Here is a 20,835-nt window from a genome sequence, read left to right as displayed (position 1 = left end):
TATGCTTCCTCCTCCCTCAGACTTTACACACTGCCACCCACACACCTCTCCACTGTGGCAAGCTCTCACCCCATCCTTTTATACCCAGAGTGATGAGATTAGCCCTCCCTGCTAAGCTAAGTCACTTCAGTCATGTCCGACTCTGTGCAACCCCATGGACAGCAGCCCACCAGGCTCCCCCATCCCTGGGATTCTCCAGGCAAGAACACTGGAGTGGGTTGCCATTTCCTTCTCCAGTGCATGAAAGTGAAAACTGAAAGTGAAGTCGCTCAGTCGTGTCCGACTCTTAGCGACCCCATGGACTGCAGCCTACCAGGCTCCTCCGTCCATGGGATCTTCCAGGCTAAACACGCCCAATCTCTGTCCTCCCTAAGAGCCTTTAACTACCCGGAGTCTTCTCTTGGAACCACATCCACCCAAGGACTCCAATCCTGTTTATGTGTGGTACAGGCCATTCACCACCCCAAATAAAGACTTAAAGGTGCAACTTGGAAATCCCAGATTTCCACAAGAAGCCTAAATCTCACTCCTTAATTCACAGGCCCTTTGAGATACCCTTTCCTGGGAGGGGTAGGGTGCAAGTCAAGGTCTTAGCTCTAAGAAATAGGTTTTCTTTAAGATTTCAAATGTAACAAGGAGAGGAAGCAAGAGTCAGACCACAGCAGAAGCTAAGGGTGGGACGGGAAGTGGAGACAAGTTTTGTCTTTTCTCAGCAGAGGTTCTCTAGATGGTGGTCTACAGTTTAGAGCAAGAAATGGGCATGGGGTGGGGGATGCTGCGCTTATCTTGACCTTCAGCATCAGCTAGCCCACAGCATTTTAGGACAATTATAATTACTGGTTGAGATTTTTTAATGGGGAGACTTTTCTAGAAAGGGAGAACTATATATACAGAGAGCAAATTGTTGGTGTCTAGGGGAGCAGGAGGGATTGACTGCAAGGCTGGCATAATAAGAATTTGGGGCAGCATGATGGATCTGTTCAGTATCTTAATTGTGGTGGTTGGATGACTGATTTATCAAAACTCATAGACCTATACAGCAAAACAACTGGACTTTATCTGAATCAAAATTTTAAAATGCAAAAGGGGATATTGTGCGAGTAGATTTTCATATCCCTTTAAAAATGAGCATAGCAATTCCACTCTTACACATAGACCCAAGAAAATAGAAAACAATGTTCATGCAGAAACTTCGACATGAATGATTCTGCTGCTGCTGCTGCTAAGTCGCTTCAGTCATGTCCAACTCTGTGCGACCCCATTGACGGAAGCCCACCAGGCTCCCCCGTCCCTGGGATTCTCCAGGCAAGAACACTGGAGTGGGTTGCCATTTCCTTCTCCAGTGCATGAAAGTGAAAATTGAAAGGGAAGTCGCTCAGTCGTGTCCGACTCTGTGCGACCCCATGGACTACAGCCCACCAGGCTCCTCCATCCATGGGATTTTCCAGGCAAGAGTACTGGAGTGGGGTGCCATCGCCTTCTCCGATGAATGATTCTAGCAGCAGTAATCTTCTAATAGCCCCAGAGTAGAAACAACCCAAATGTCCATTAGCTGATGAATGGGTAAACAAAATGGGCTGAATCCATGCAATGAAATATTACTCAGACATAAGGAATGATGTTCTGATCCATACTACAAAGTGGATAAGCCTTGAAAGCACTATACAAAGTAAAAAGTCAGACGAAAGGTCACACTCTGTTACATAAAATGTCCAGAATAGGCAAATCCATAGAGACAGAAAATAAATTAGTGGTTACCAGGGGCTGAAGGGAGGAGGGAAGTTGGATGTTTCTATGAAGACCTACAAGACTTTCTAGAACTAACACCCCCCAAAGATGCCCTTTTCATTATAGGGGACTGGAATGAAAAAGTAGGAAGTCAAGAGATACCTCGACTAACAGGCAAATTTGGCCTTGGAGTGCAGAATGAAGCAGGGCAAAGGCTAATAGAGTTTTGCCAAGAGAACACACTGGTCATAGCAAACACCCTCTTCCAACAACACAAGAGAAGACTCTACACATGGACATCACCAGATGGTCAACACCGAAATCAGACTGATTATATTCTTTGCAGCCAAAGATGGAGAAGCTCTATACAATCAGCAAAATCAAGACTAGGAGCCGACTGTGGCTCAGATCATGAACTCCTTATTGCCAATTTCAGACTTAAATTGAAGAAAGGAGGGAAAACCACTGGACCATTCAGGTATGACCTAAATCAAATCCCTTACAATTATACAGTGGAAGTGACAAATAGATTCAAGGGATTAGATCTGATAGAGTGCCTGAAGAACTATGGTCTGAGGTTTGTGACATTGTACAGGAGGCAGGGATCAAGACCATCCCCAAGAAAAAGAAATGCAAAAAGGCAAAACGGTTATCTGAGGAGGCCTTACAAATAGCTGTGAAGAGAAGCTAAAGGCAAAGGAAAAAAGGAAAAATATACCCATTTGAATGCAGGGTTCCAAAGAATAGCAAGGAGAGATAAGAAAGCCTTCCTCAGTGACCAATGCAAAGAAATAGAGGAAAACAACAGAATGGGAAAGACTAGAGATCTCTTCAAGAAAATTAGAGATACCAAGGGAACATTTCATGCAAAGATCGGCTCCATAAAGGACAGAAATGGTGTGGACCTAACAGAAGCAGAAGAGATTAAGAAGAGTTGGCAAGAATACACAGAAGGAAAAAATAAAAAGAATACACAGAAGAACTATACAGAAAAGATCTTCATGACCCACATAATCATGATGGTATGGTCACTCACCTAATGCCAGACATCCTGGAATGTGAAGTCAAGTGGGCTCTAGGAAGCACCACTAAGAACAAAGCTGTGGAGGTGATGGAATTCCAGTGGAGCTATTTCAAATCTTGAAAGATGATACTGTGAAAGTGCTGCACTCAATATGCCAGCAAATTTGGAAAACTCAGCAGTGGCCACAGGACTGGAAAAGGTCAGTTTTCATTCCCAACCCAAAGAAAGGCAATGCCAAAGAATGCTCAAACTACCACACAATTGCACTCACCTCTCATGCTGTAAAGTAATGCTCAAAATTCTCCAAGCCAGGCTTCAACAGTATGTGAACTGTGAACTTGCAGATGTTCAAGCTGGATTTGGAAAAGGCAGAGGAACCAGAGATCAAATTGCCAACATCCACTGGATCTTCGAAAAAGCAAGCAAGTTCCAGAAAAACATCTACTTCTGCTTTATTGACTATGCCAAAGCCTTTGACTGTGTGGATCACAATAAACTGTGGAAAATTCTTCGAGATAGGAATACCAGACCACTTGACCTGCCTCTTGAGAAATATGTTTTCAGGTCAGGAAGCAACAGTTAGAACTAGACATGGAACAACAGACGGGTTCCAAATAGGGAAGGGAGTACGTCAAGGTTGTATATCATCATCCTGCTAATTTAACTTATATGCAGAGTACATCATGAGAAATGCTGGGCCGGAGGAAGCACAAGCTGGAATCAAGATTGCCGGGAGAAATATCAATAACCTCAGATATGCAGATGACACCACCCTTATGGCAGAAAGTGAAGAGGAACTCAAAAACCTCTTGATGAAAGTGAAAGAGGAGAGTGAAAAAGCTGGCTTAAAACTCAACATTCATAAAACTAAGATCATGGCATCTGGTTCCATCACTTCATGGCAAATAGATGGAGAAACAGTGGAAAGCAGAGAAGGCAATGGCACCCCACTCCAGTACTCTTGACTGGAAAAATCCCATGGATGGAGGAGCCTGGTGGGCTACAGTCCATGGGGTCGCACAGAGTTGGATACGACTGAGCGAATTCCCTTTCACTTTTCACTTTCATGCACTGGAGAAGGAAATGGCAACCCACTCCAGTGTTCTTGCCTGGAGAATCCCAGGGACGGGGGAGCCTGGTGGGCTTCCGTCTATGGGGTCGCACAGAGTCGGACACAACTGAAGCGACTTAGCAGCAGCAGCAGCAGTGGAAAGAGTGACAGATTTTATTTGGGGACTTGAAAATCACTGCAGATGGTGACTGCAGCCATGAAATTAAAAGACGTTTGTCCTTGGAAGAAAAGTTATGGCCAACCTAGATAGCATATTCAAAAGCAGAGACATTACTTTGCCAACAAAGGTTCATCTAGTCAAGGCTATGGTTTTTCCTGTGGTCATGTATGGATATGAGAGTTGGACTGTGAAGAAGGCTGAGCACCGAAGAATTGATGCTTTTGAACTGTGGTGTTGGAGAATACTCTTGAGAGTCGCTTGGACAGCAAGAAGATCCAACCAGTCCATCCTAAAGGAAATCAGGCCTGACTATTCATTGGAAGGACTGATGCTGAAGCTGAAACTCCAATACTTTGGCCACCTGATGAGAAGTTCAGTTCACTTCAGTTGCTCAGTCGTGTCTGACTCTTTGCAACCCCATGAATCGCAGCACGCCAGGCCTCCCTGTCCATCACTAACTCCCAGAGTTCACTCAAACTCATGTCCATCGAGTTGGTGATGCCATCCAGCCATCTCATCCTCTGTTGTCCCTTCCTCCTCCTGCCCCCAATCCCTCCCAGCATCGGAGTCTTTTCCAGTGAGTCAACTCTTCGCATGAGGTGGCCAAAGTATTGGAGTTTCAACTTCAACATCAGTCCTTCCAATGAACACCCAGGACTGATCTCCTTTAGGATGGACTGGTTGGATCTCCTTGCAGTCCAAGGGGCTCTCAAGAGTCTTCTCCAACACCACAGTTCAAAAGCATCAATTCTTCGGCGTTCAACTTTCTTCACAGTCCAACTTTCACATCCATACATGACCACTGGAAAAACCATAGCCTTGACTAGACAGACCTTTGTTGGCAAAATAACATCTCTGCTTTTCAATATGCTATCTAGGTTGGTCATAACGTTCATTCCAAGGAGTAAGCGTCTTTTAATTTTATGGCTGCAATCACCATCTGCAGTAATTTTGGAGCCCCAAAAATAAAGTCTGACACTGTTTCCACTGTTTCCCCATCTCTTTGCCATGAAGCGATGGGACCAGATGCCATGGTCTTAGTTTTCTGAATGTTGAGCTTTAAGCCAACTTTTTCACTCTCCTCTTTCACTTTCATCAAGAGGTTTTTGAGTTCCTCTTCACTTTCTGCCATAAGGGTGGTGTCATCTGCATATCTGAGGTTATTGATATTTCTCCTGGTAATCTTGATTCCAGCTTGTGCTTCTTCCAGCCCAGCATTTCTCATGATGTACTCCGCATATAAGTTAAATGAGCAGGATGACGATATACAACCTTGACGTACTCCTTTTCCTATCTGGAACCAGTCTGTTGTTCCATGTCCCGTTCTAATTGTTGCTTCCTGACCTGCATATAGGTTTCTCAAGAGGCAGGTCAGGTGGTCTGGTATTCCCATTTCTTTCAGGATTTTCCACAGTTCATTGTGATCCACACAGTCAAAGGCTTTGGCATAGTCAATAAAGCAGAAATAGATGTTTTTCTGGAACTCTCTTGCTTTTTTCATGATCCAGCGGATGTTGGCAATTTGATCTCTGGTTCCTCTGCCTTTTGTAAGGCCAGCTTGAGCATCTGGAAGTTCACGGTTCACATATTGCTGAAGCCTGGCTTGGAGAATTTTGAGCATGACTTTACTAGCGTGTGAGATGAGTGCAATTGTGTGGTAATTTGAGCATTCTTTGGCATCGCCTTTATTTGGGATTGGAATGAAAACTGACCTTTTCCAGTCCTGTGGCCACTGCTGAGTTTTCCAAATTTGCTGGCATATTGAGTGCAGCACTTTCAGAGCATCATCTTCCAGGATTTGAAATAGCTCCACTGGAATTCCATCACCTCCACTAGCTTTGTTCATAGTGATGCTTTCTAAGGCCCACTTGACTTCACATTCCAGGATGTCTGGCTCTAGGTGAATGATCACACCATTGTGATTATCTGGGTTGTGAAGCTCTTTTTTGTACAGTTCTTCTGTGTATTCTTGCTACCTCTTCTTAATCTCTTCTGCTTCTGTTAGGTCCATACCATTTCTGTCCTTTATGGAGCCGATCTTTGCATGAAATGTTCCCTTGGTATCTCTAATTTCCTTGAGGAGATCTCTAGTCTTTCCCATTCTGTTGTTTTCCTCTATTTCTTTGCATTGATCGCTGAGGAAGGGTTTCTTATCTCTCCTTGCTATTCTTTGGAACTCTGCATTCAGATGCTTATATCTTTCCTTTTCTCTTTTGCTTTTCACTTGTCTTCTTTTCACAGCTATTTGTAAGGCCTCCTCAGACCGCCATTTTGCTTTTTTGCATTTCTTTTCCATGGGGATGGTCTTGATCCCTGTCTCCTGTACGATGTCAGGAACCTCTGTCCATAGTTCATCAGGCACTATCAGATCTAGTCCCTTAAATCTATTTCTCACTTCCACTGTATAATCATAAGGGATTTGATTTAGGTCATACCTGAATAATCTAGTGGTTTTCCCCACTTTCTTCAATTTAAGTCTGAATTTGGTAATAAGGAGTTCATGATCCGAGCCACAGTCAGCTCCTGGTCTTGTTTTTGCTGACTGTATAGAGCTTCTCCATCTTTGGCTGCAAAGAATATAATCAGTCTGATTTCGGTGTTGACCATCTGGCGATGTCCATGTGTAGAGTCTTCTCTTGTGTTGTTGGAAGAGGGTGTTTGCTATGACCAGTGCGTTCTCTTGGCAAAACTCTATTAGCCTTTGCCCTGCTTCATTCTGTACTCCAAGGCCAAATTTGCCTGTTACTCCAGGTGTTTCTTGACTTCCTACTTTTGCATTCCGGTCCCCTATAATGAAAAGGACATCTTTTTGGGGTGTTAGTTCTAAAAGGTCTTGTAGGTCTTCATAGAACTGTTCAACTTCAGCTTCTTCAGCATAGGCTTGGATTACTGTGATATTGAATGGTTTGCAAAGAACTGACTCATTTGAAAAGACCCTGATGCTGGGAAAGATTGAGGGCAGGACAAGAAGGGGGTGACAGAGGATGAGATGGTTGGATGGCATCACTGACTCAATGGACATGAGTTTGAGTAAACTCCGGGAGCTGGTGATAGACAGGGAGGCCTGGAGTGCTGAAGTCCATGGGATCACAAAGAGTCGGACACGACTGAGTGACTGAAGGGAGGAGGGAATTGGGTAGTGACTAATTAAAGCCACCTGCCTTGGAAGTGTGGCATCTCAACAGCTGGACCGCCAGGGAAGTCCCTGGGCAGCTTTTAATCATAATTTGTTCCCTACAAATTTGTTGCTATGTCTATTGTTTTGATTAAAAAAAAAAAAAGTTTTAAAACAGTGTTGTTCAATCGCTCAGCTGTGTCTGACTCTGTGACCCCATGAACTGCAGCACGCCAGGCTTCCCTGCCCTTCACTATTTCCTGGAGCAGTCTCAAACTCATGTCCATTGAGTTGGTGATGCCATCCAACTATCTCATCCTCTGTTACCCCCTTCTCCTGCCCTCAATCTTTCCCAGCATCAGGGTCTTTTCCAATGAGTCGGTTCTTCTCTTTGCATCAAGTAGCCATGCAGCTCTCAAAAAGCTACAAATCTGCCCTACTCCTTCCTATACGGGAGAAGTACCAATAACCTGAGATATGCAGACGACACCACCCTTTTGGTCAAAAGTGAAGAGGAACTAAAGAGCCTCTTGGTGAAAGTGAAAGAGGAGAGTGAAAAAGCTGACTTAAAACTCAACATTCAAAAAACTAAGATCATGGCATCTGACCCATTACTTCATGGCAAACGGATGGGGAAATGATGGAAACGGTGACAGATTTTATTTTCTTGGGCTTCAAAATCACTGCAGATGGTAACTGCAGCCATGAAATTAAGACACTTGCTCCTTGGAAGAAAAGCTATGACCAACCTAGACAGCATAGTAAAAAGCAGAGACATTACTTTGCTGACAAATGTCCATCTAGTCAAACCTATGGCTTTTCCAGTAGTCATGTATGGATGTGAGAGTTGGACCATAAAGAAAGCTGAGGGCCGAAGAATTGATGCTTTTGAACTGTGATGTTGCAGAAGACTCTTGAGAGTGCCTTAGAGTGCAAGGAGATGCAACCAGTCCATCCTAAAGGAAATCAGTCCTGAATATTCATCAGAAGGACTGATGCTGAAGCTTCAATACTTGGCCACCTGATGCAAAGAGTTAACTCATTAGAAAAGACCCAGATGCTGGGAAAGATTGAAGGCGGAGGAGAAGGGGGACGACAGAGGATGAGATGGTTGGATGGCATCACTGACTCCATGGATGTGAGGTTGAGCAAGCTCTGGGGGTTGGTGATGGACAGGGAAGCCTGGCGTGCTGTAGTCCATGGGGTGACAAAGGGTCGCACACAACTGAGCAACTGAAGTGAACTGAACTTCCTAAACAGAGTCTCCACCTTCCGCCACTAGGGGACAGTGTGTTATAATTAAAAGCTTTGAGCCACAGAGATTAAAAAATTCCAACCCTCCAACAGGTAACAATTATAAACTCTGGGTAAGACAAAACAATTACTGTCTAGGCCTAACCCAAAGTTAAATTAGTCTCATGACATATTTTACTAATGCTCCTCTTTAACATAGGATTCATTTTCTCAGTTTTTCCTGTTAATTGTAATCTCCAGGACGAATATACTTTCCAATTGATTTGTAATCCTTTAGATATGTTTGGTTACACTGGAGACAAGAGCAAGGACACTGTCCCTTTGAAGGAAGTTGTTGTTCAGTTGCTAAGTCGTGTCCAACTCTTTGCCACCCCATGGACTGCAGCATACCAAGCTTCCCTGTCCTTCACTATCTCCCAGAGTTTGCTCAAACTCACATCCATTGAGTCAGTGATGCTATCTGACCATTTCATCCTTTGCCACCCTCTTCTCCTTTTGCCTTCAGTCTTTCCCAGCATCAGGATCTTTTCCAATGAGTCAGCTGTTCGCATCAGGTGACCAAAGTACTGGAGCTTCAGCTTCAGCATCAGTTCTTCCAGTGAATATTCAGGACTGATTTCCTTTAAGATGGGCTGGTTTAATCCCCTTGCAGTCCAAGGGACTCTCAAGAGGCTTCTTCAGCACCACAATTCGAAAGCATCAGTTCTTCAGCACTCAGCCTTCTTTATATTCTCTCACATCGGTACATGACTACTGGAAAAACCATTCAGTTCAGTTCAGTTCAGTCACTCAGTCGTGTCCAACTCTTTGCAACCCCATGAATCACAGCACTCCAGGCTTCCCTGTCCATCACCAACTCCCGGAGTTCACTCAAACTCACGTCCATCGAGTCAGTGATGCCATCCAGCCATCTCATCCTCTGTCGTCCCCTTCTCCTCCTGCCCCCAATCCCTCCCAGCATCAGTCTTTTCCAATGAGTCAACTCTTCGCATGAGGTGGCCAAAGTATTGGAGTTTCAGCTTCAGCATCAGCCCTTCCAATGAACACCCAGGACTGATCTCCTTTAGGATGGACTGGTTGGATTTCCTTGCAGAGCTTTGGCTATATGAACTTTCATCAGCAAAGTGATGTCTGACTTTTAATATGCTGTCTGCTGCTGCTGCTGCTGCTAAGTCGCTTCAGTCATATCTGACTCTGTGCGACCCCATAAACGGCAGCCCACGAGGCCCCGCCGTCCCTGAGATTCTCCAGGCAAGAACACTGGAGTGGGTTGCCATTTCCTCCTCCAATGCACGAAGGTGAAAAGTGAAAGTGAAGTCGCTCAGTCGTGTCCAACTCTCAGCGACCCCATGGACTGCAGCCTACCAGGCTCCTCCATCCATGGGATTTCCAGGCAAGAGTACTGGAGTGGGGCGCCATTGCCTTCTTCAATATGCTGTCTAGGTTTGTCATTTTTTCCCCCCCAAAGTGAAAGTGTCTTTAATTTCATGGCTGCAGTCAACATCTGCAGTGATTTTGGAGCCCAAGAAAATTGAAGGCTGTAAGGTAATCTTAATTGGGGAATAATTTCTTTAAGGAGGGTTTTCACCACTTCAGAGGCTTTTTCTGTCTGGGTGGGAAATGCCTCCACTTGTCCTGAAAAAAAAACTGTCCACATGCACAAGCTGGTATCTGAAATTTCCCACAGCTTAAAGCATTTGAGTAAAGCCTATGTGCTGATCCTCAGTGGACAGACTGACTTTGTGTCAACTCTGTGTCAACTCGCTCCCTTCCTTTTCTTCCTGTGTGATAGATATTCTCTTGGGTTTCTATTACCATTAAGTGACAACTGTCTTTTTCTCACCCTGATGTCATACACAAATGCTTGCACCTAGATAATTCCATTACTCTTCCTTGCTTCACCATAGAATAGCTACAGAGCCATTCAAAGTCTCCTGTAAAACCATACATAGCAATTGAGCATCTCTAACCATTAAAAGATGACTTTTGGCCTTGGCATCCACCAAGTGGGCTGAATTCTGGGATAATTCCTTTAGTGATTTTAGGATCCAAGTAAAACCTTTCTCTTCTCCCAGTTTGGGACAGGGATGGACAGGTGTTTGTGTGTGTATCAGCAAGTGTGTCTGTATATGTGTATCTGTGTCTGTCTTCCTTTCCTCCATTTGACATCAGTGTGTAAATAAAGAAATGGTACCAAAGCAAAATGAAATTAAAAACCCCAGACCACAAGCAGAACTCTAAATAAATCCTCAAGTTTGGCCTCAAGGTTTTACGTATCACAAGAACCATCAACTCAACCCCTGGGCAATGTGACTCCTTGGAGAGCTGCTGTATCCAGACCAATGACCCAGGAGACTGCAGATGATGGAATTAACACAGCAAAGGTGACGGTACACGGGGCACAGAGTCCCAAGATAACCCCTCCCCAACCCTCTTGTGGAGATCCTAACAGGTACTGTGGTCACACATTGTTACGCATTAAGTATTATGTGCCTCTCAGTCTTGGGTTTGTAGCTGTAATCAGATCATCTACCCAAGATGTGCCCTAGAGGGTTTTCTTTAGGGATAGTCGGAACATTCCTCAATTTGCAGAGACAGAAACACAAGAAAAAATAAAACGCACACAGCACACACAAACGCCAGCATCAGACAAACCGGTTCACAATTCAGGGAAAAGTTCAGCAATCATTGCCTCTCTCCAACAGGGTACCCCAGTTCAACACAAAACAAACTGGCTTATTCTGGAGGGAAAAAGCCCCACCTGGAAGAAAAGTTTCCTCCGGAAATGACTTGCCCTGTTGTATGGAACCCAGCGGCTCCCACAGGTCAATTTCTTGCTCCAACTGCCAAGTGATGGGGCAGCTGGTGTTGCTTTGGGGGATTCTGAAGGGAAGATCCTCAGGACAAGTGGTCTCACAGCTGCTAGGGATTTACCCCAAAATTCCCTAACAGGGGTGGGTTGGCTAGGAGCAAGGAGGCTCCCAGTTGGCTTTGCCAAAACTGGTACTGCTCCTCCCACAACAGGCCAATAAATCAGAGATGAGTTGTCAGGGCAAAGAATAGTGACTTTATTCACAAAGTCAGCAGACCAAGAAGGTGGTGGACTAGTGTGTCTCAAAGAACCATTTTCTCTGAGTTAGAATTCAGACTTCTTTTATACTAAGAGGGGAGAGAGCAGGTCCGGGTTCTGGGTCAGAGCCTGGAGGGGATGTGTTCATTTCTTCCTTCCCACAATCACCCACAGGTGAACCTAGGTAGGTTTCCCATGAGTTACACAGGTATTCTGGCTTAATGCTCAGCATCTGGGAGGCTATGACAACCCTAGAGAGCATATTAAAAAGCAGAGACATCCCTTTGCTGACAAAAGTCCGTCTAGTCAAAGCTATGGCTTTTCCAGTAGTCATGTATGGATGTGGGAGTTGGACCATAAAGAAGGTTGAGCACTGAAGAATTGATGCTTTCAAAATGTGGTGCTGGAGAAGACTCTGGAGAGTCCCTTGGACTGCAAAGAGATCAAACTAGTCAGTCCTAAAGGAAATGAATCTTGAATATTCATTGGAAGGACTGATGCTGAAGCTGAAGCTCCAATACTTTGGCCACTGATGCAAAGAGCTGACTCACTAGAAAAGACCCTGATGCTGGGAAAGACTGAGGGCAGGAGAAGGAGATGATAGCGGATGAGATGGTTGGATGGCATCACCAACTCAATAGACATGAGTTTGAGCAATCTCTGGGAGACAGTGAAGGACAGGGAAGCCTGGCATGCTGTAGTCCATGGGGTGGCAAAGAGTCAGACACGACTGAGCAACCGAACAATAACCTGGGAGGCAGGGTTCCCCGAGATGGGTCATTATGTATAATTTAAGGAACAACCTCAAACCCTGCCCAACCCCTAGAGCCCCCTCTTCAAATGCCTAGTCCCTTCCTTCAGCCCACAGCAGTCCCCCAACTCCCAACACGTTCCTCTTCCAGTCACAGCCCCCGAGGCCCCTGTCCCCCCTTCAGAGAGACACGCAGCTGAGGCCCCAGCACTGGATTTTATTGCCTCCCTGGCAGAGAAGAGACATCCTTTGGGCAGGTGCTGGGGGCAAGTTCAGGGCACCCAGGGGTGTGTTTCTCCGTTGTGTGGGATGAGGCTCAGATTTGGAGCTGGGGGGTTAGTGGAGGCCTTTGGAGGCTGAGCCTGATGTCGGGGGGCCTTGGTCTGGGCTGGGAGACTCTGCCAGTGAGAAAGGGGTGATCCCTCATCTCATCATTTGGGCCTGTGAGCCCCTTTGGGGAGCTGGGAGGGGCTGCAGTGTCTCAGGGAAAGAAGGTGACCCAGTGGTGAGTCCGTGGAGCGCCCAGGGGCAGGGGGATGCTGAGGCCGGTGCCCGCCTCCTGCAGGGCTGGACAGGTGGGGGCCTAGCCACTGGGGCGCCCCAGGTCAGCCCGTGGGGCGACGAGGCGGCAGTGGGCTCATGGGGCTCAGAGCTCGTCGTGGTGCCGTGTCAGATCCTCGCCGTAGTTGGTGGCCTGGCTGCCCACGAACATGTTCCAGTTGCCCAGGATCTCAGCCTTGCTCAGACGCCCGTCCTGAGGGGGTCAGAGGTCAGGGGACTGGCAATGGACCCCATCCGGGAGGCTCGTCCCTGAAACTAAGGATGGCCTCCCTATCTCCATCGCCCTCTAAGTCCCTGTCCCCCCCTCTTCTCCCTCCCCATCTCAAACTTTCTGTCCCTCTTCCTTTCTGCAAACAAGAACCCCAAAGCCCCAAGCCCGGGTTTTGGTCATTTCTGCGCATCCCACCCACCCGCCAGCTGGCCCCGTCCGCGCACCTTGTCCGTGTCGCTCTCATGCAGTAAGTGGTTGGCCTCCACCAGGGGCTGGTCCTGGGCGGGGGGCAGCACCCAGTGGCCCACCTCACTCCCGTCCAGCTTCCCGTCCTTGTTCAGATCCCGGAAGTCCCTGAACTGCTCCCGCTCGGTCTGCACCCAGGCCGGCTCCTCCTCCCCGGGCTCCGCCGTGTACAGGTCAGCTGGGATGGGGGAGTCGGGGGCGAGAGGGGGTGACATCAGGGGCGGTTCCCGGGACCTCCCAGCCTGGTTCTGACATTTCCGGATCCCGGGCCTTTCACTGTCCTTTGCCTTAATTTCCTCTTCTGTTTAAATCTGATTAGGAACAAACCTGATTTACAGCTGATCCCTTATGCATGCATGCTGTGAGTGCTAAGTTGCTTCAGTCGTATCTGACTCTTTGAGACCCCATGGACTGTAGCCCACCAGGTTCCTCTGTTCATGGGGTTCTCCAGGCAAGAATACTGGAGTGGGTTGCCATGCCCTTCTCCAGTGATCCCTATGCTACACTTGAAACTGACTGCACTGATGGATTGGTCGTTTGATTGATTGAATCATCCATCCACTTGGTTGATACACCCGTGACACAAGAGTGTGCACTGCTTGGCACATGGTAGGTGCTCATGTGGGGGAGGAATGTGAAGGAGGAATGAGTGAAAATTTTTATAGGTGATCTTCTGAATCTACACTATGAACAGCTCACCACATCCAGAACATCCCTCAAGATTCTAGGAGCCCCTCCTTTGTGGCAATCATTTGTAAATGTTTGCAAAACCCTTCACCCCAAGGGCCCACAGATAGATCTGGAAGACATTACAAACAGACAAGTCTTTTTTTATACCAGACACAAAGCCACCATAATTAGGACAGAATGCTTTCTTCTCCTCAGGGTTTGAACCAGGGAGCTGTCTTAGAGATGTCATCAAAGATGGAGCAAGCAGGGGAAAAAAATAATGGAGCAGGTGCTGGGCACACAATTACCCAGTTAACCTTCAGGCTTTTCTTTTTTCCTGCCACACCTCACGGCTTGCAGAATCTTAGTTCCCCAACCATGATCTGAACCTGTGGCCATGGAAGTGAAAGTGCCCAGTCCTAACCACTGTACCCCCAGAGAAGTCCCAGTCATCATTTCTTATGGGAAATGATGACCACAGTAACTGGAAGTTACATGGGGTTCTTTTTTTTTTTCTTGGAATTGTGGTAAAAAGCCGACAACCTAAGATTCACCATTAGTGACACTTAGCACATTCTCAGTGTGCAGTCACCCCCTCCCTCTAGTTCCAGAACATCTTCATTTCCCCAAAAGACACCTGTGCCCATTCGGGAGTTACTCCCTATTCCTCCCTCCCTCCAGCCCCCTGGAAACCAATTATCTGATTTCTATCACAATGGATTTTCCTACTCTAGACATTTCAGATAAATGGGATCACGTACGATGTGGCTTTTTATGTCTGCTTCTTTCACTTGGCCTGATGTTCTCGAGGTTGATCCACATTGTTATATGGATGGTGCTTCATTCTTTTTTACAGCTGAACAGTATTCCATGGCCTGGCTGGATCCCCTCCTGTTTACCCATTCATCCACTGATGGGCATTTGGGTTGACTATATATATAGCTCCTACATGGTAGGTGGTCTATTATCTCCATTTACAAGATGAGGAAACTGAGGCGCACGGTAGGTGCTTGATACATGCTTTTCTGGTCTGGCACACCAAAGGAAGTCAATAAATGTTTTCTGGGCCTGGCACCCAGTGGGTGTTTGATCAAGATTTGCTGGAGGGCTTCCCTGGTGGCTCAGTGGTAAAGAATCTGCTCACCAGTGCAGGAGTCATAGGTCTGATTCCCGATTTGGGAAGATCCCATATGCCCCGAGGAAACTAAGCCTGTGCACCACATTTACTGAGCCTGAGCTCTAGAGCCTTTGTGACGCAGCTAGTGAAGCCCCCATGCCCTACAGCCTGTGCTCGATAATAAGAGAAGCCACCGCAATAGGAAGCTCGTGCACCGCAACTAGAGAGTAGCCCCCACGCTCTCCGCAACTAGAGAAAAGTCTACACAGCCACAAAGACCCAGCACCGCCAAAAATAAATAGAAAAATACATAATTAAAAAAAAAAAATGTGCCCAAACCCAGCAAGTATACATCATCGGTAAAGGCCCCCCAGGCCTGACCCACAGCTGATGCTCCGTGAGTGTTTGGGTGAGTGGATTCTGGCAGCCTCCACTCCAGAGGGTCTTTGTTCTAACGGCTGATACGTATCAGCTGCTACCCTTGGCTGGGGAGAGGACAGGCATCCTCGGGGGGAGAGTTTGGCCCACTCACCAATGTACTCCTCCACTTGCACGTAGCCGTCTTTGTTCCTGTCCAGATCCTCCAGGGTTTCCTGGGGAGAAAGAGGCATCGGGGCTGAGAAAATGCAGAAACAGAGGAAAGCAGTCAAACAGGACAAAATAATAGGAGTTTGGTCGTTAAGTTCCTCTCAAGAGCTGTAGATAATATTCTGAGCCATAGAGACGTCCCTGGTGGTCGAGGGGCCAAGACTCTGCACTCTCAATGCAGGGGACCCGGGTTCGATCCCTGGATGGGGAACTAGATCCCACATGCTACAACCAAGAGTTTGCATGAGGGTGTCCCTGGTGGCTCAGTGGTAAAGAATCTGCCTGCCTAGAGCCCGGGAGCCCCAACAACTGAAGCCCACACATCCACGCTCCACAGCAAGAGAAGCAATGAGAAGCCTGCTCACCGCAAGCAGACAATGGACCTGCTCACCGCAACTAGAGAAAAGTCTACACAGCACTGAAGACCCAGCACCACCAAATATAAACGTAATAAATTAATTTAAAAAAAAGAATTTGCATGCCACAACTAAGACCCAGCGCAGCCCAATACATAAAAATAAATACTAAAAAAATATTCTGAGCAATATCCTTTGAGATGTCTAATGTAATAAAGATACTGAAACCCCCACCAGGTGGAACAGGTGGAAGAATTTAACTACCCCTAGCATGGGCAGGGGGACAGAGGAAATGTCTGGACTTTCCATTCAACTTTGCTATGAACCTAAAATGGCTCTAGAGATTAAAGTCTAGTGGAAAAAAAAAAGAGGGAGAAGAGAAAAAAAAAATCCTGTCACTCTAGAATACAGACAGAGTTGGCAAAAAAAAAAAAAAATCATAAAATAATAGAAGATGGGGGGCAAGCAGAAATGGCCTCAGAGTGGACACTCCATGTCTAGGGTCGGAATTTTCCTGGGATTCAGCTTGGACAGGGTCTCCTCTAAGGCAGTTATGGAGGGGGGTGATTTTCTGAAGGTAGCCTGGGTGCTTGGATCCCAAATGTGAGCACAGAAAGGGGGAGGCCAGGGACTTCTCTGGTGGCCCAGTGGCCAAAAATCCATGCTCCCAATGCAGGGGACATGCATTCAATTCCTGGTCGGGGAATGGGATCCCACATACCACAACCAAGAGTTTTCAGGACACAACTAAAGATCCCATGTGCAGCAACAAAATATTTAAATAAATATTAAAAAAAGAAAAGTAAGGGAGAGGCCAGATTAGGAGATATTAGACACTAGGGGGTGGAGGGTGGGCACTGGGGCCCCCAAGGTAAACGCTGGGACGCAAGTCTTGGTGTCAGAAGCCTAGGTCCCGGGAAGGGAGGTAAGAAGCCGGATTCCTCAGGCCCCACTCACAGCAATCACAATGTCCCGCATGTGAGGGAACTCCTCAGGGTGCAAGAAGGCCGTCAGCTCCTCCCGAGTGGCCATTGAGTCCCCATCCTGGTCAGCCACCCGGAAACGCCGCTCGTCCCGAGCCAGCATCTTCTTGTAAGTCTCCGCATCCTCCACATCATGAAATTCTTCACCTGGGGAAGGAGGGGTTTTGGTGGACTGGGCTTTAAGATAGAGGGATCTAACTCAGGGGAATCACGGCAGGGAGACCTCCACCGATTAATAATAATTAACAGTAATTAACCTTGTAGTGAGACCTGATGATGTGCTAAGCTCTTTATCTACAAACTGCAATTCATTCTCCCAAGAAGAGACTACAGTGAGTTATTTTGTTTGTCCTCACTTTATGAAGAAAACTGACTCTCAGAGAGAGGAAATCACTTGCCCAAGGTTATGCAGTCAGGAAGGATGGACTGTGAGTTGACACTGGCCCTCTGGGCCCTGAAGTCACACTCTGGTGCAGTTTACTGACTCAGCTTGCTGGGAACAGAGGAAGGGAAGAGCATTTTCAGCAAAGGAAATGATATGTGCAGAGTACAGAGGTTTGCAGAGCATGGTGAGTTCAGGGGAACTGCAGAAGATCCATTTAGCTGGGACAGAAAATGCAGAAAATTGAAAGTGGAAGGTTGGCTGAGGTGGGGCTGATGTGGGGCTGAGGTTGGGTGAGCCTGAGGACCCTGGGGAGTCATGGGAGACTGTGAGCAAAGGAAGGTCAGGGTCAGCTCTGAGTGTGGAACGATACCCCTGAGGGTATGTGAAGAAGTCTGGAGGGGGGCTGGGGTGAGGGTTCAGGTGCCAGAGGATAAGAGCCATGTTGGGCTCTTGGGCCTGGTGATGATAGGCGGAAATTCAGAGGCAGAGGCAGAGGAAATGGCTTTGGGGTTCTCAGGATGAGAAGTCAGAGGTCAAAGGTCAGGTTGATAGGGCTCCGGCGGTTAGATGTCCCTGGTCAAGAAACTGAGGTCCCCAGTGGATGTCAGAATGAGAAACCAGAGATCAGGGATTGGGGGTGGGCCCTGGTCAAGGGTCAGAAGTCAAAGGTTAGGGGTATGGTTAACGTGGCTTGAGGTTCTCAGGATGAAGGTGTCACAAATGTCGGGGTCACGGTGTGTGAGGGGACCAGGGGTCGCTTCTCGCCGCGTACCCGGCTCATAGTGGCCGTAGGTGGCGTTGCGCAGCTCCTCCCAACCCACACGCCCGTCGCGGTCTGTGTCGTACGTGTTCCAGGCCGCGCTCACTGAGTCCCGTATGTGCCGCTGCTGCGTGTGTGCAATCCACGAGCGGAGCTCGGCCAGCGACACCCAGCCATCCCCGTCCCCGGCGCGGTCCATGCGGTCCACGATGCGCCTGCGAGCCGGAGTGGGCGCACGTCAGTCTCGGACCCCGCCCACCCCGGGTCCCGCCTTCTTCTAGACACTGGAGACACAACCCCATATAGGACTGAAAATGCTGTCCCCGCCGGCAAACCGGGGGGAGGAGTCTGTCAATCCCAGGACCACTCCCATCTTAGGGCTCCGCCCTCTCAATCCAGGCTCCGCTCCCAAAGGCGATAACCTCTCTGCCGAGATGCAGCGGGCCTGTGGCTGGCGCTCCGCTCTACAACTAGCCGGCGTGGGGGAAGGACCCATGACAATCCAGGTCCAACCCTCCACTTTGGCCCCACCTCTCAACCCTGCGCACGTTCCATCTCTCACTTGAAAGAGCTGGGAGGGGACGGAGGGCAGGGAATCACACCGCGCCCATCGCCCGCAGATTCCCTGTCCCAAGATTCACTCTGAACTCCGACTGCCACGGCAACACGCGGTCCGGACCGCTCCCCGTCTCTGGCCCGCCCCCTTCCCTGGCTCCGCCAATCTCCTGGCCCGCTAGCCCCTCTAGCTCCGCCCTCTTCCCCGCCCCCTCCCTGGCCGCGCGGGTCTATCTCAGGCCAATAGCCCTGCAGTCCCGAGGTATGCTCCTCTTGCGCCTGGTTTTTCCTAGCCGTTATCAGGCTTTGCCCTATGACTGTCACCCCCAACACGGCGGGCTCGGCCTTCATCCACTCCTCTCCGAACTCCAGCCTGATCCTGCACACCTCTCTGTCTCAGGTCAAGCCCCTTTAGGCCACCACCTCATGCCCCTTCTCTCAGGCCACGCCTGTCGGTTCCCAAGTCCCATCCCTGGTAACGTCCCGTCATTGGTCTGTGTCCTCGCCCGACCGCTGACGGAGCCCTTCTTCCTGTCTCCATCCCAAAGCCCCTTGACCCAGTCCCCAGAATCCAATTTGAGATGGCCCTGCCTAGGTCGCTGACCCGTCCCTCCAGCGTTATGTTGTCTCTGCTCTGCTCCGGCTACCCAGAGGTTCGAGCTGTGGTTAAGAGCTCGGACTCTAGAGCCAGACATTAAGATTCAAATCCTGCTGCCTCTTCTTGCTGGCCGTGTGACTGTGGACACGTCATATAACCTCTCTGTGCTTTAGTTTCCCCCTCTGTAAAATGGGAATACATAATAGAACATACCTCAGACTGAGGATGTTGGGATTAAATGAGTTAAGCCTGGTAAGCCCTTTGAACGGTGCTGGGCATTGTAGTAAGCGCGACCACAAACGCATTAGCCTACTTCATCCAACTCCATCCATGCACAACATTCCAGTCAGCATAGCTGACCACTACGGCTATCTCCACCCTGAGTCAGGATACCCTGGTCTCTTATCTCCCACCTGGAAGACTGCAGTCCCTTCCTCAATGGGCTCTCTACTTCTTGCTCCCTATAGTCTGTTCCCTGCATGGCAACCAGAGGGATCCTGTTAAAATCAAAGTTGGCTCACCTTCTCCTTCAGAGCCATTCCATAGCTCTCATCTCACTGGGGCCCCAAAGGCCCTGCACAACCTGATCTCTCTCTCTTCTCTCTGCTACTACCTCCTACTTTATCCCTCTGCTCACTGGGTTCCAGTCACATAGACCTCTCCCTTTTTCAGATACACCAGGCACATCATTCCCCCTCCTGCCTCAGGGCCTTTGCACTTACAGTTCCCTCTGCCTGAATGTTATTCCCCCATATACCCACGTGGCTCAAATATCACCTTCTCACTGAAGGCTCCCCTAACCTCCCTCTTGAAAATTACTATCCTCCTTCCCCTCCATCTCTCTCCTACCCCAGACGAGCTTGACTTTCCTCTGGAGTGAGTTGGTCAAATTCCTTGGCCACTTCTCGTCCCAGAAAAGCCTCATGATCGTATTGGAAGTTCCCGTGAGCGTCATCATGAGGGGCTTCGCTCAGGGGGGCCGCGTGGTGCACCCTCCCCTGGCCATGAGGGCCGGCGTCAGGAGATGGCTTCCCCTGGGCTCCACGCCTGAGCAGTAACAGCAGCAGCAGAAGTGAGGGTGGCCACATCATCAGTCCCTGAGGAGTGGCGGAGGCTAGGAGTCAGGGTCACAGAGGAAAGGACAGAGAGAGGATGGGAGGGATGGGACGGGGTGTGGGGTGGGGGGTGGAGGGGGGATCCAGGACAGGACAGAGTGCTGGTAGCTGGTTGCAAAGTTTGGGCCTCAAGAAGGGACAGGAAGGGGGAAAGGAAGGCAGGATTCTCAGAGGTTAACCAGCTGTGGGGACTGAATCCTCTGAGGAAGTCCCAGAGAAGTACCCCAAGAGGGTAGGATTCAAGCGGGAGACGTGGCGCACTTCCCACGCGTAGTTCAGGGCAGGGTCGTGGCCAGAGAGAAATCTTGCAGGTTCCCGGGCATCGCTTTCAGCCTGGTCCCCAATCCTCCACCCAAGCGGACCCAAACCGTCCTCCCTGGACAGGCCACCCGCCTCCGCCTCCCTTTACCGGGTCAGATAGCTTCACTTCGCTCTCTACGTTCCACCCTGCGTTCTCCAAAAAGATGCCCAATTTGGCGGCTCTCCAGTCAGACCCCGCCTCCTAAAGTGCAGAGGC

General features: G+C 48.6%; 1 protein-coding gene and 1 non-coding gene across 3 annotated transcripts in view; one reads left to right on the top strand and one right to left on the bottom strand.

Annotated features, from left to right (window-relative positions):
* The window catches only part of RCN3 (reticulocalbin 3), a 21,582-nt gene extending 747 nt beyond the window's left edge, over nt 1-20,835 (bottom strand). The window contains exons 1-7 of one of the 2 annotated variants that reach the window (XM_061389054.1): nt 20,728-20,835; nt 20,053-20,300; nt 18,063-18,265; nt 16,880-17,052; nt 15,511-15,571; nt 13,171-13,370; nt 12,372-12,928 (exon numbers count right to left, since the gene is read on the bottom strand). In XM_061389054.1, the coding sequence (XP_061245038.1) occupies nt 12,821-12,928; nt 13,171-13,370; nt 15,511-15,571; nt 16,880-17,052; nt 18,063-18,265; nt 20,053-20,294 (987 nt within the window). In that variant the 5' untranslated portion in view covers nt 20,295-20,300; nt 20,728-20,835 and the 3' untranslated portion in view covers nt 12,372-12,820. Of the gene's footprint in view, nt 1-12,371; nt 12,929-13,170; nt 13,371-15,510; nt 15,572-16,879; nt 17,053-18,062; nt 18,266-20,052; nt 20,301-20,727 lie in introns of those variants that run through there. The other variant, XM_061389056.1, reaches the window with a different exon arrangement.
* Nucleotides 15,705-15,777, top strand: TRNAE-CUC (transfer RNA glutamic acid (anticodon CUC)). The gene has a single exon. It is a non-coding gene; the product is annotated as a tRNA-Glu (tRNA).

This window comes from Bos javanicus, chromosome 18 (assembly GCF_032452875.1).
Source record: "Bos javanicus breed banteng chromosome 18, ARS-OSU_banteng_1.0, whole genome shotgun sequence".
Lineage (NCBI taxonomy): Eukaryota > Metazoa > Chordata > Mammalia > Artiodactyla > Bovidae > Bos > Bos javanicus.
The sequence above is the reverse complement of the archived record's forward strand: the minus strand, read 5'-3'. Positions and strand labels throughout refer to the sequence as shown.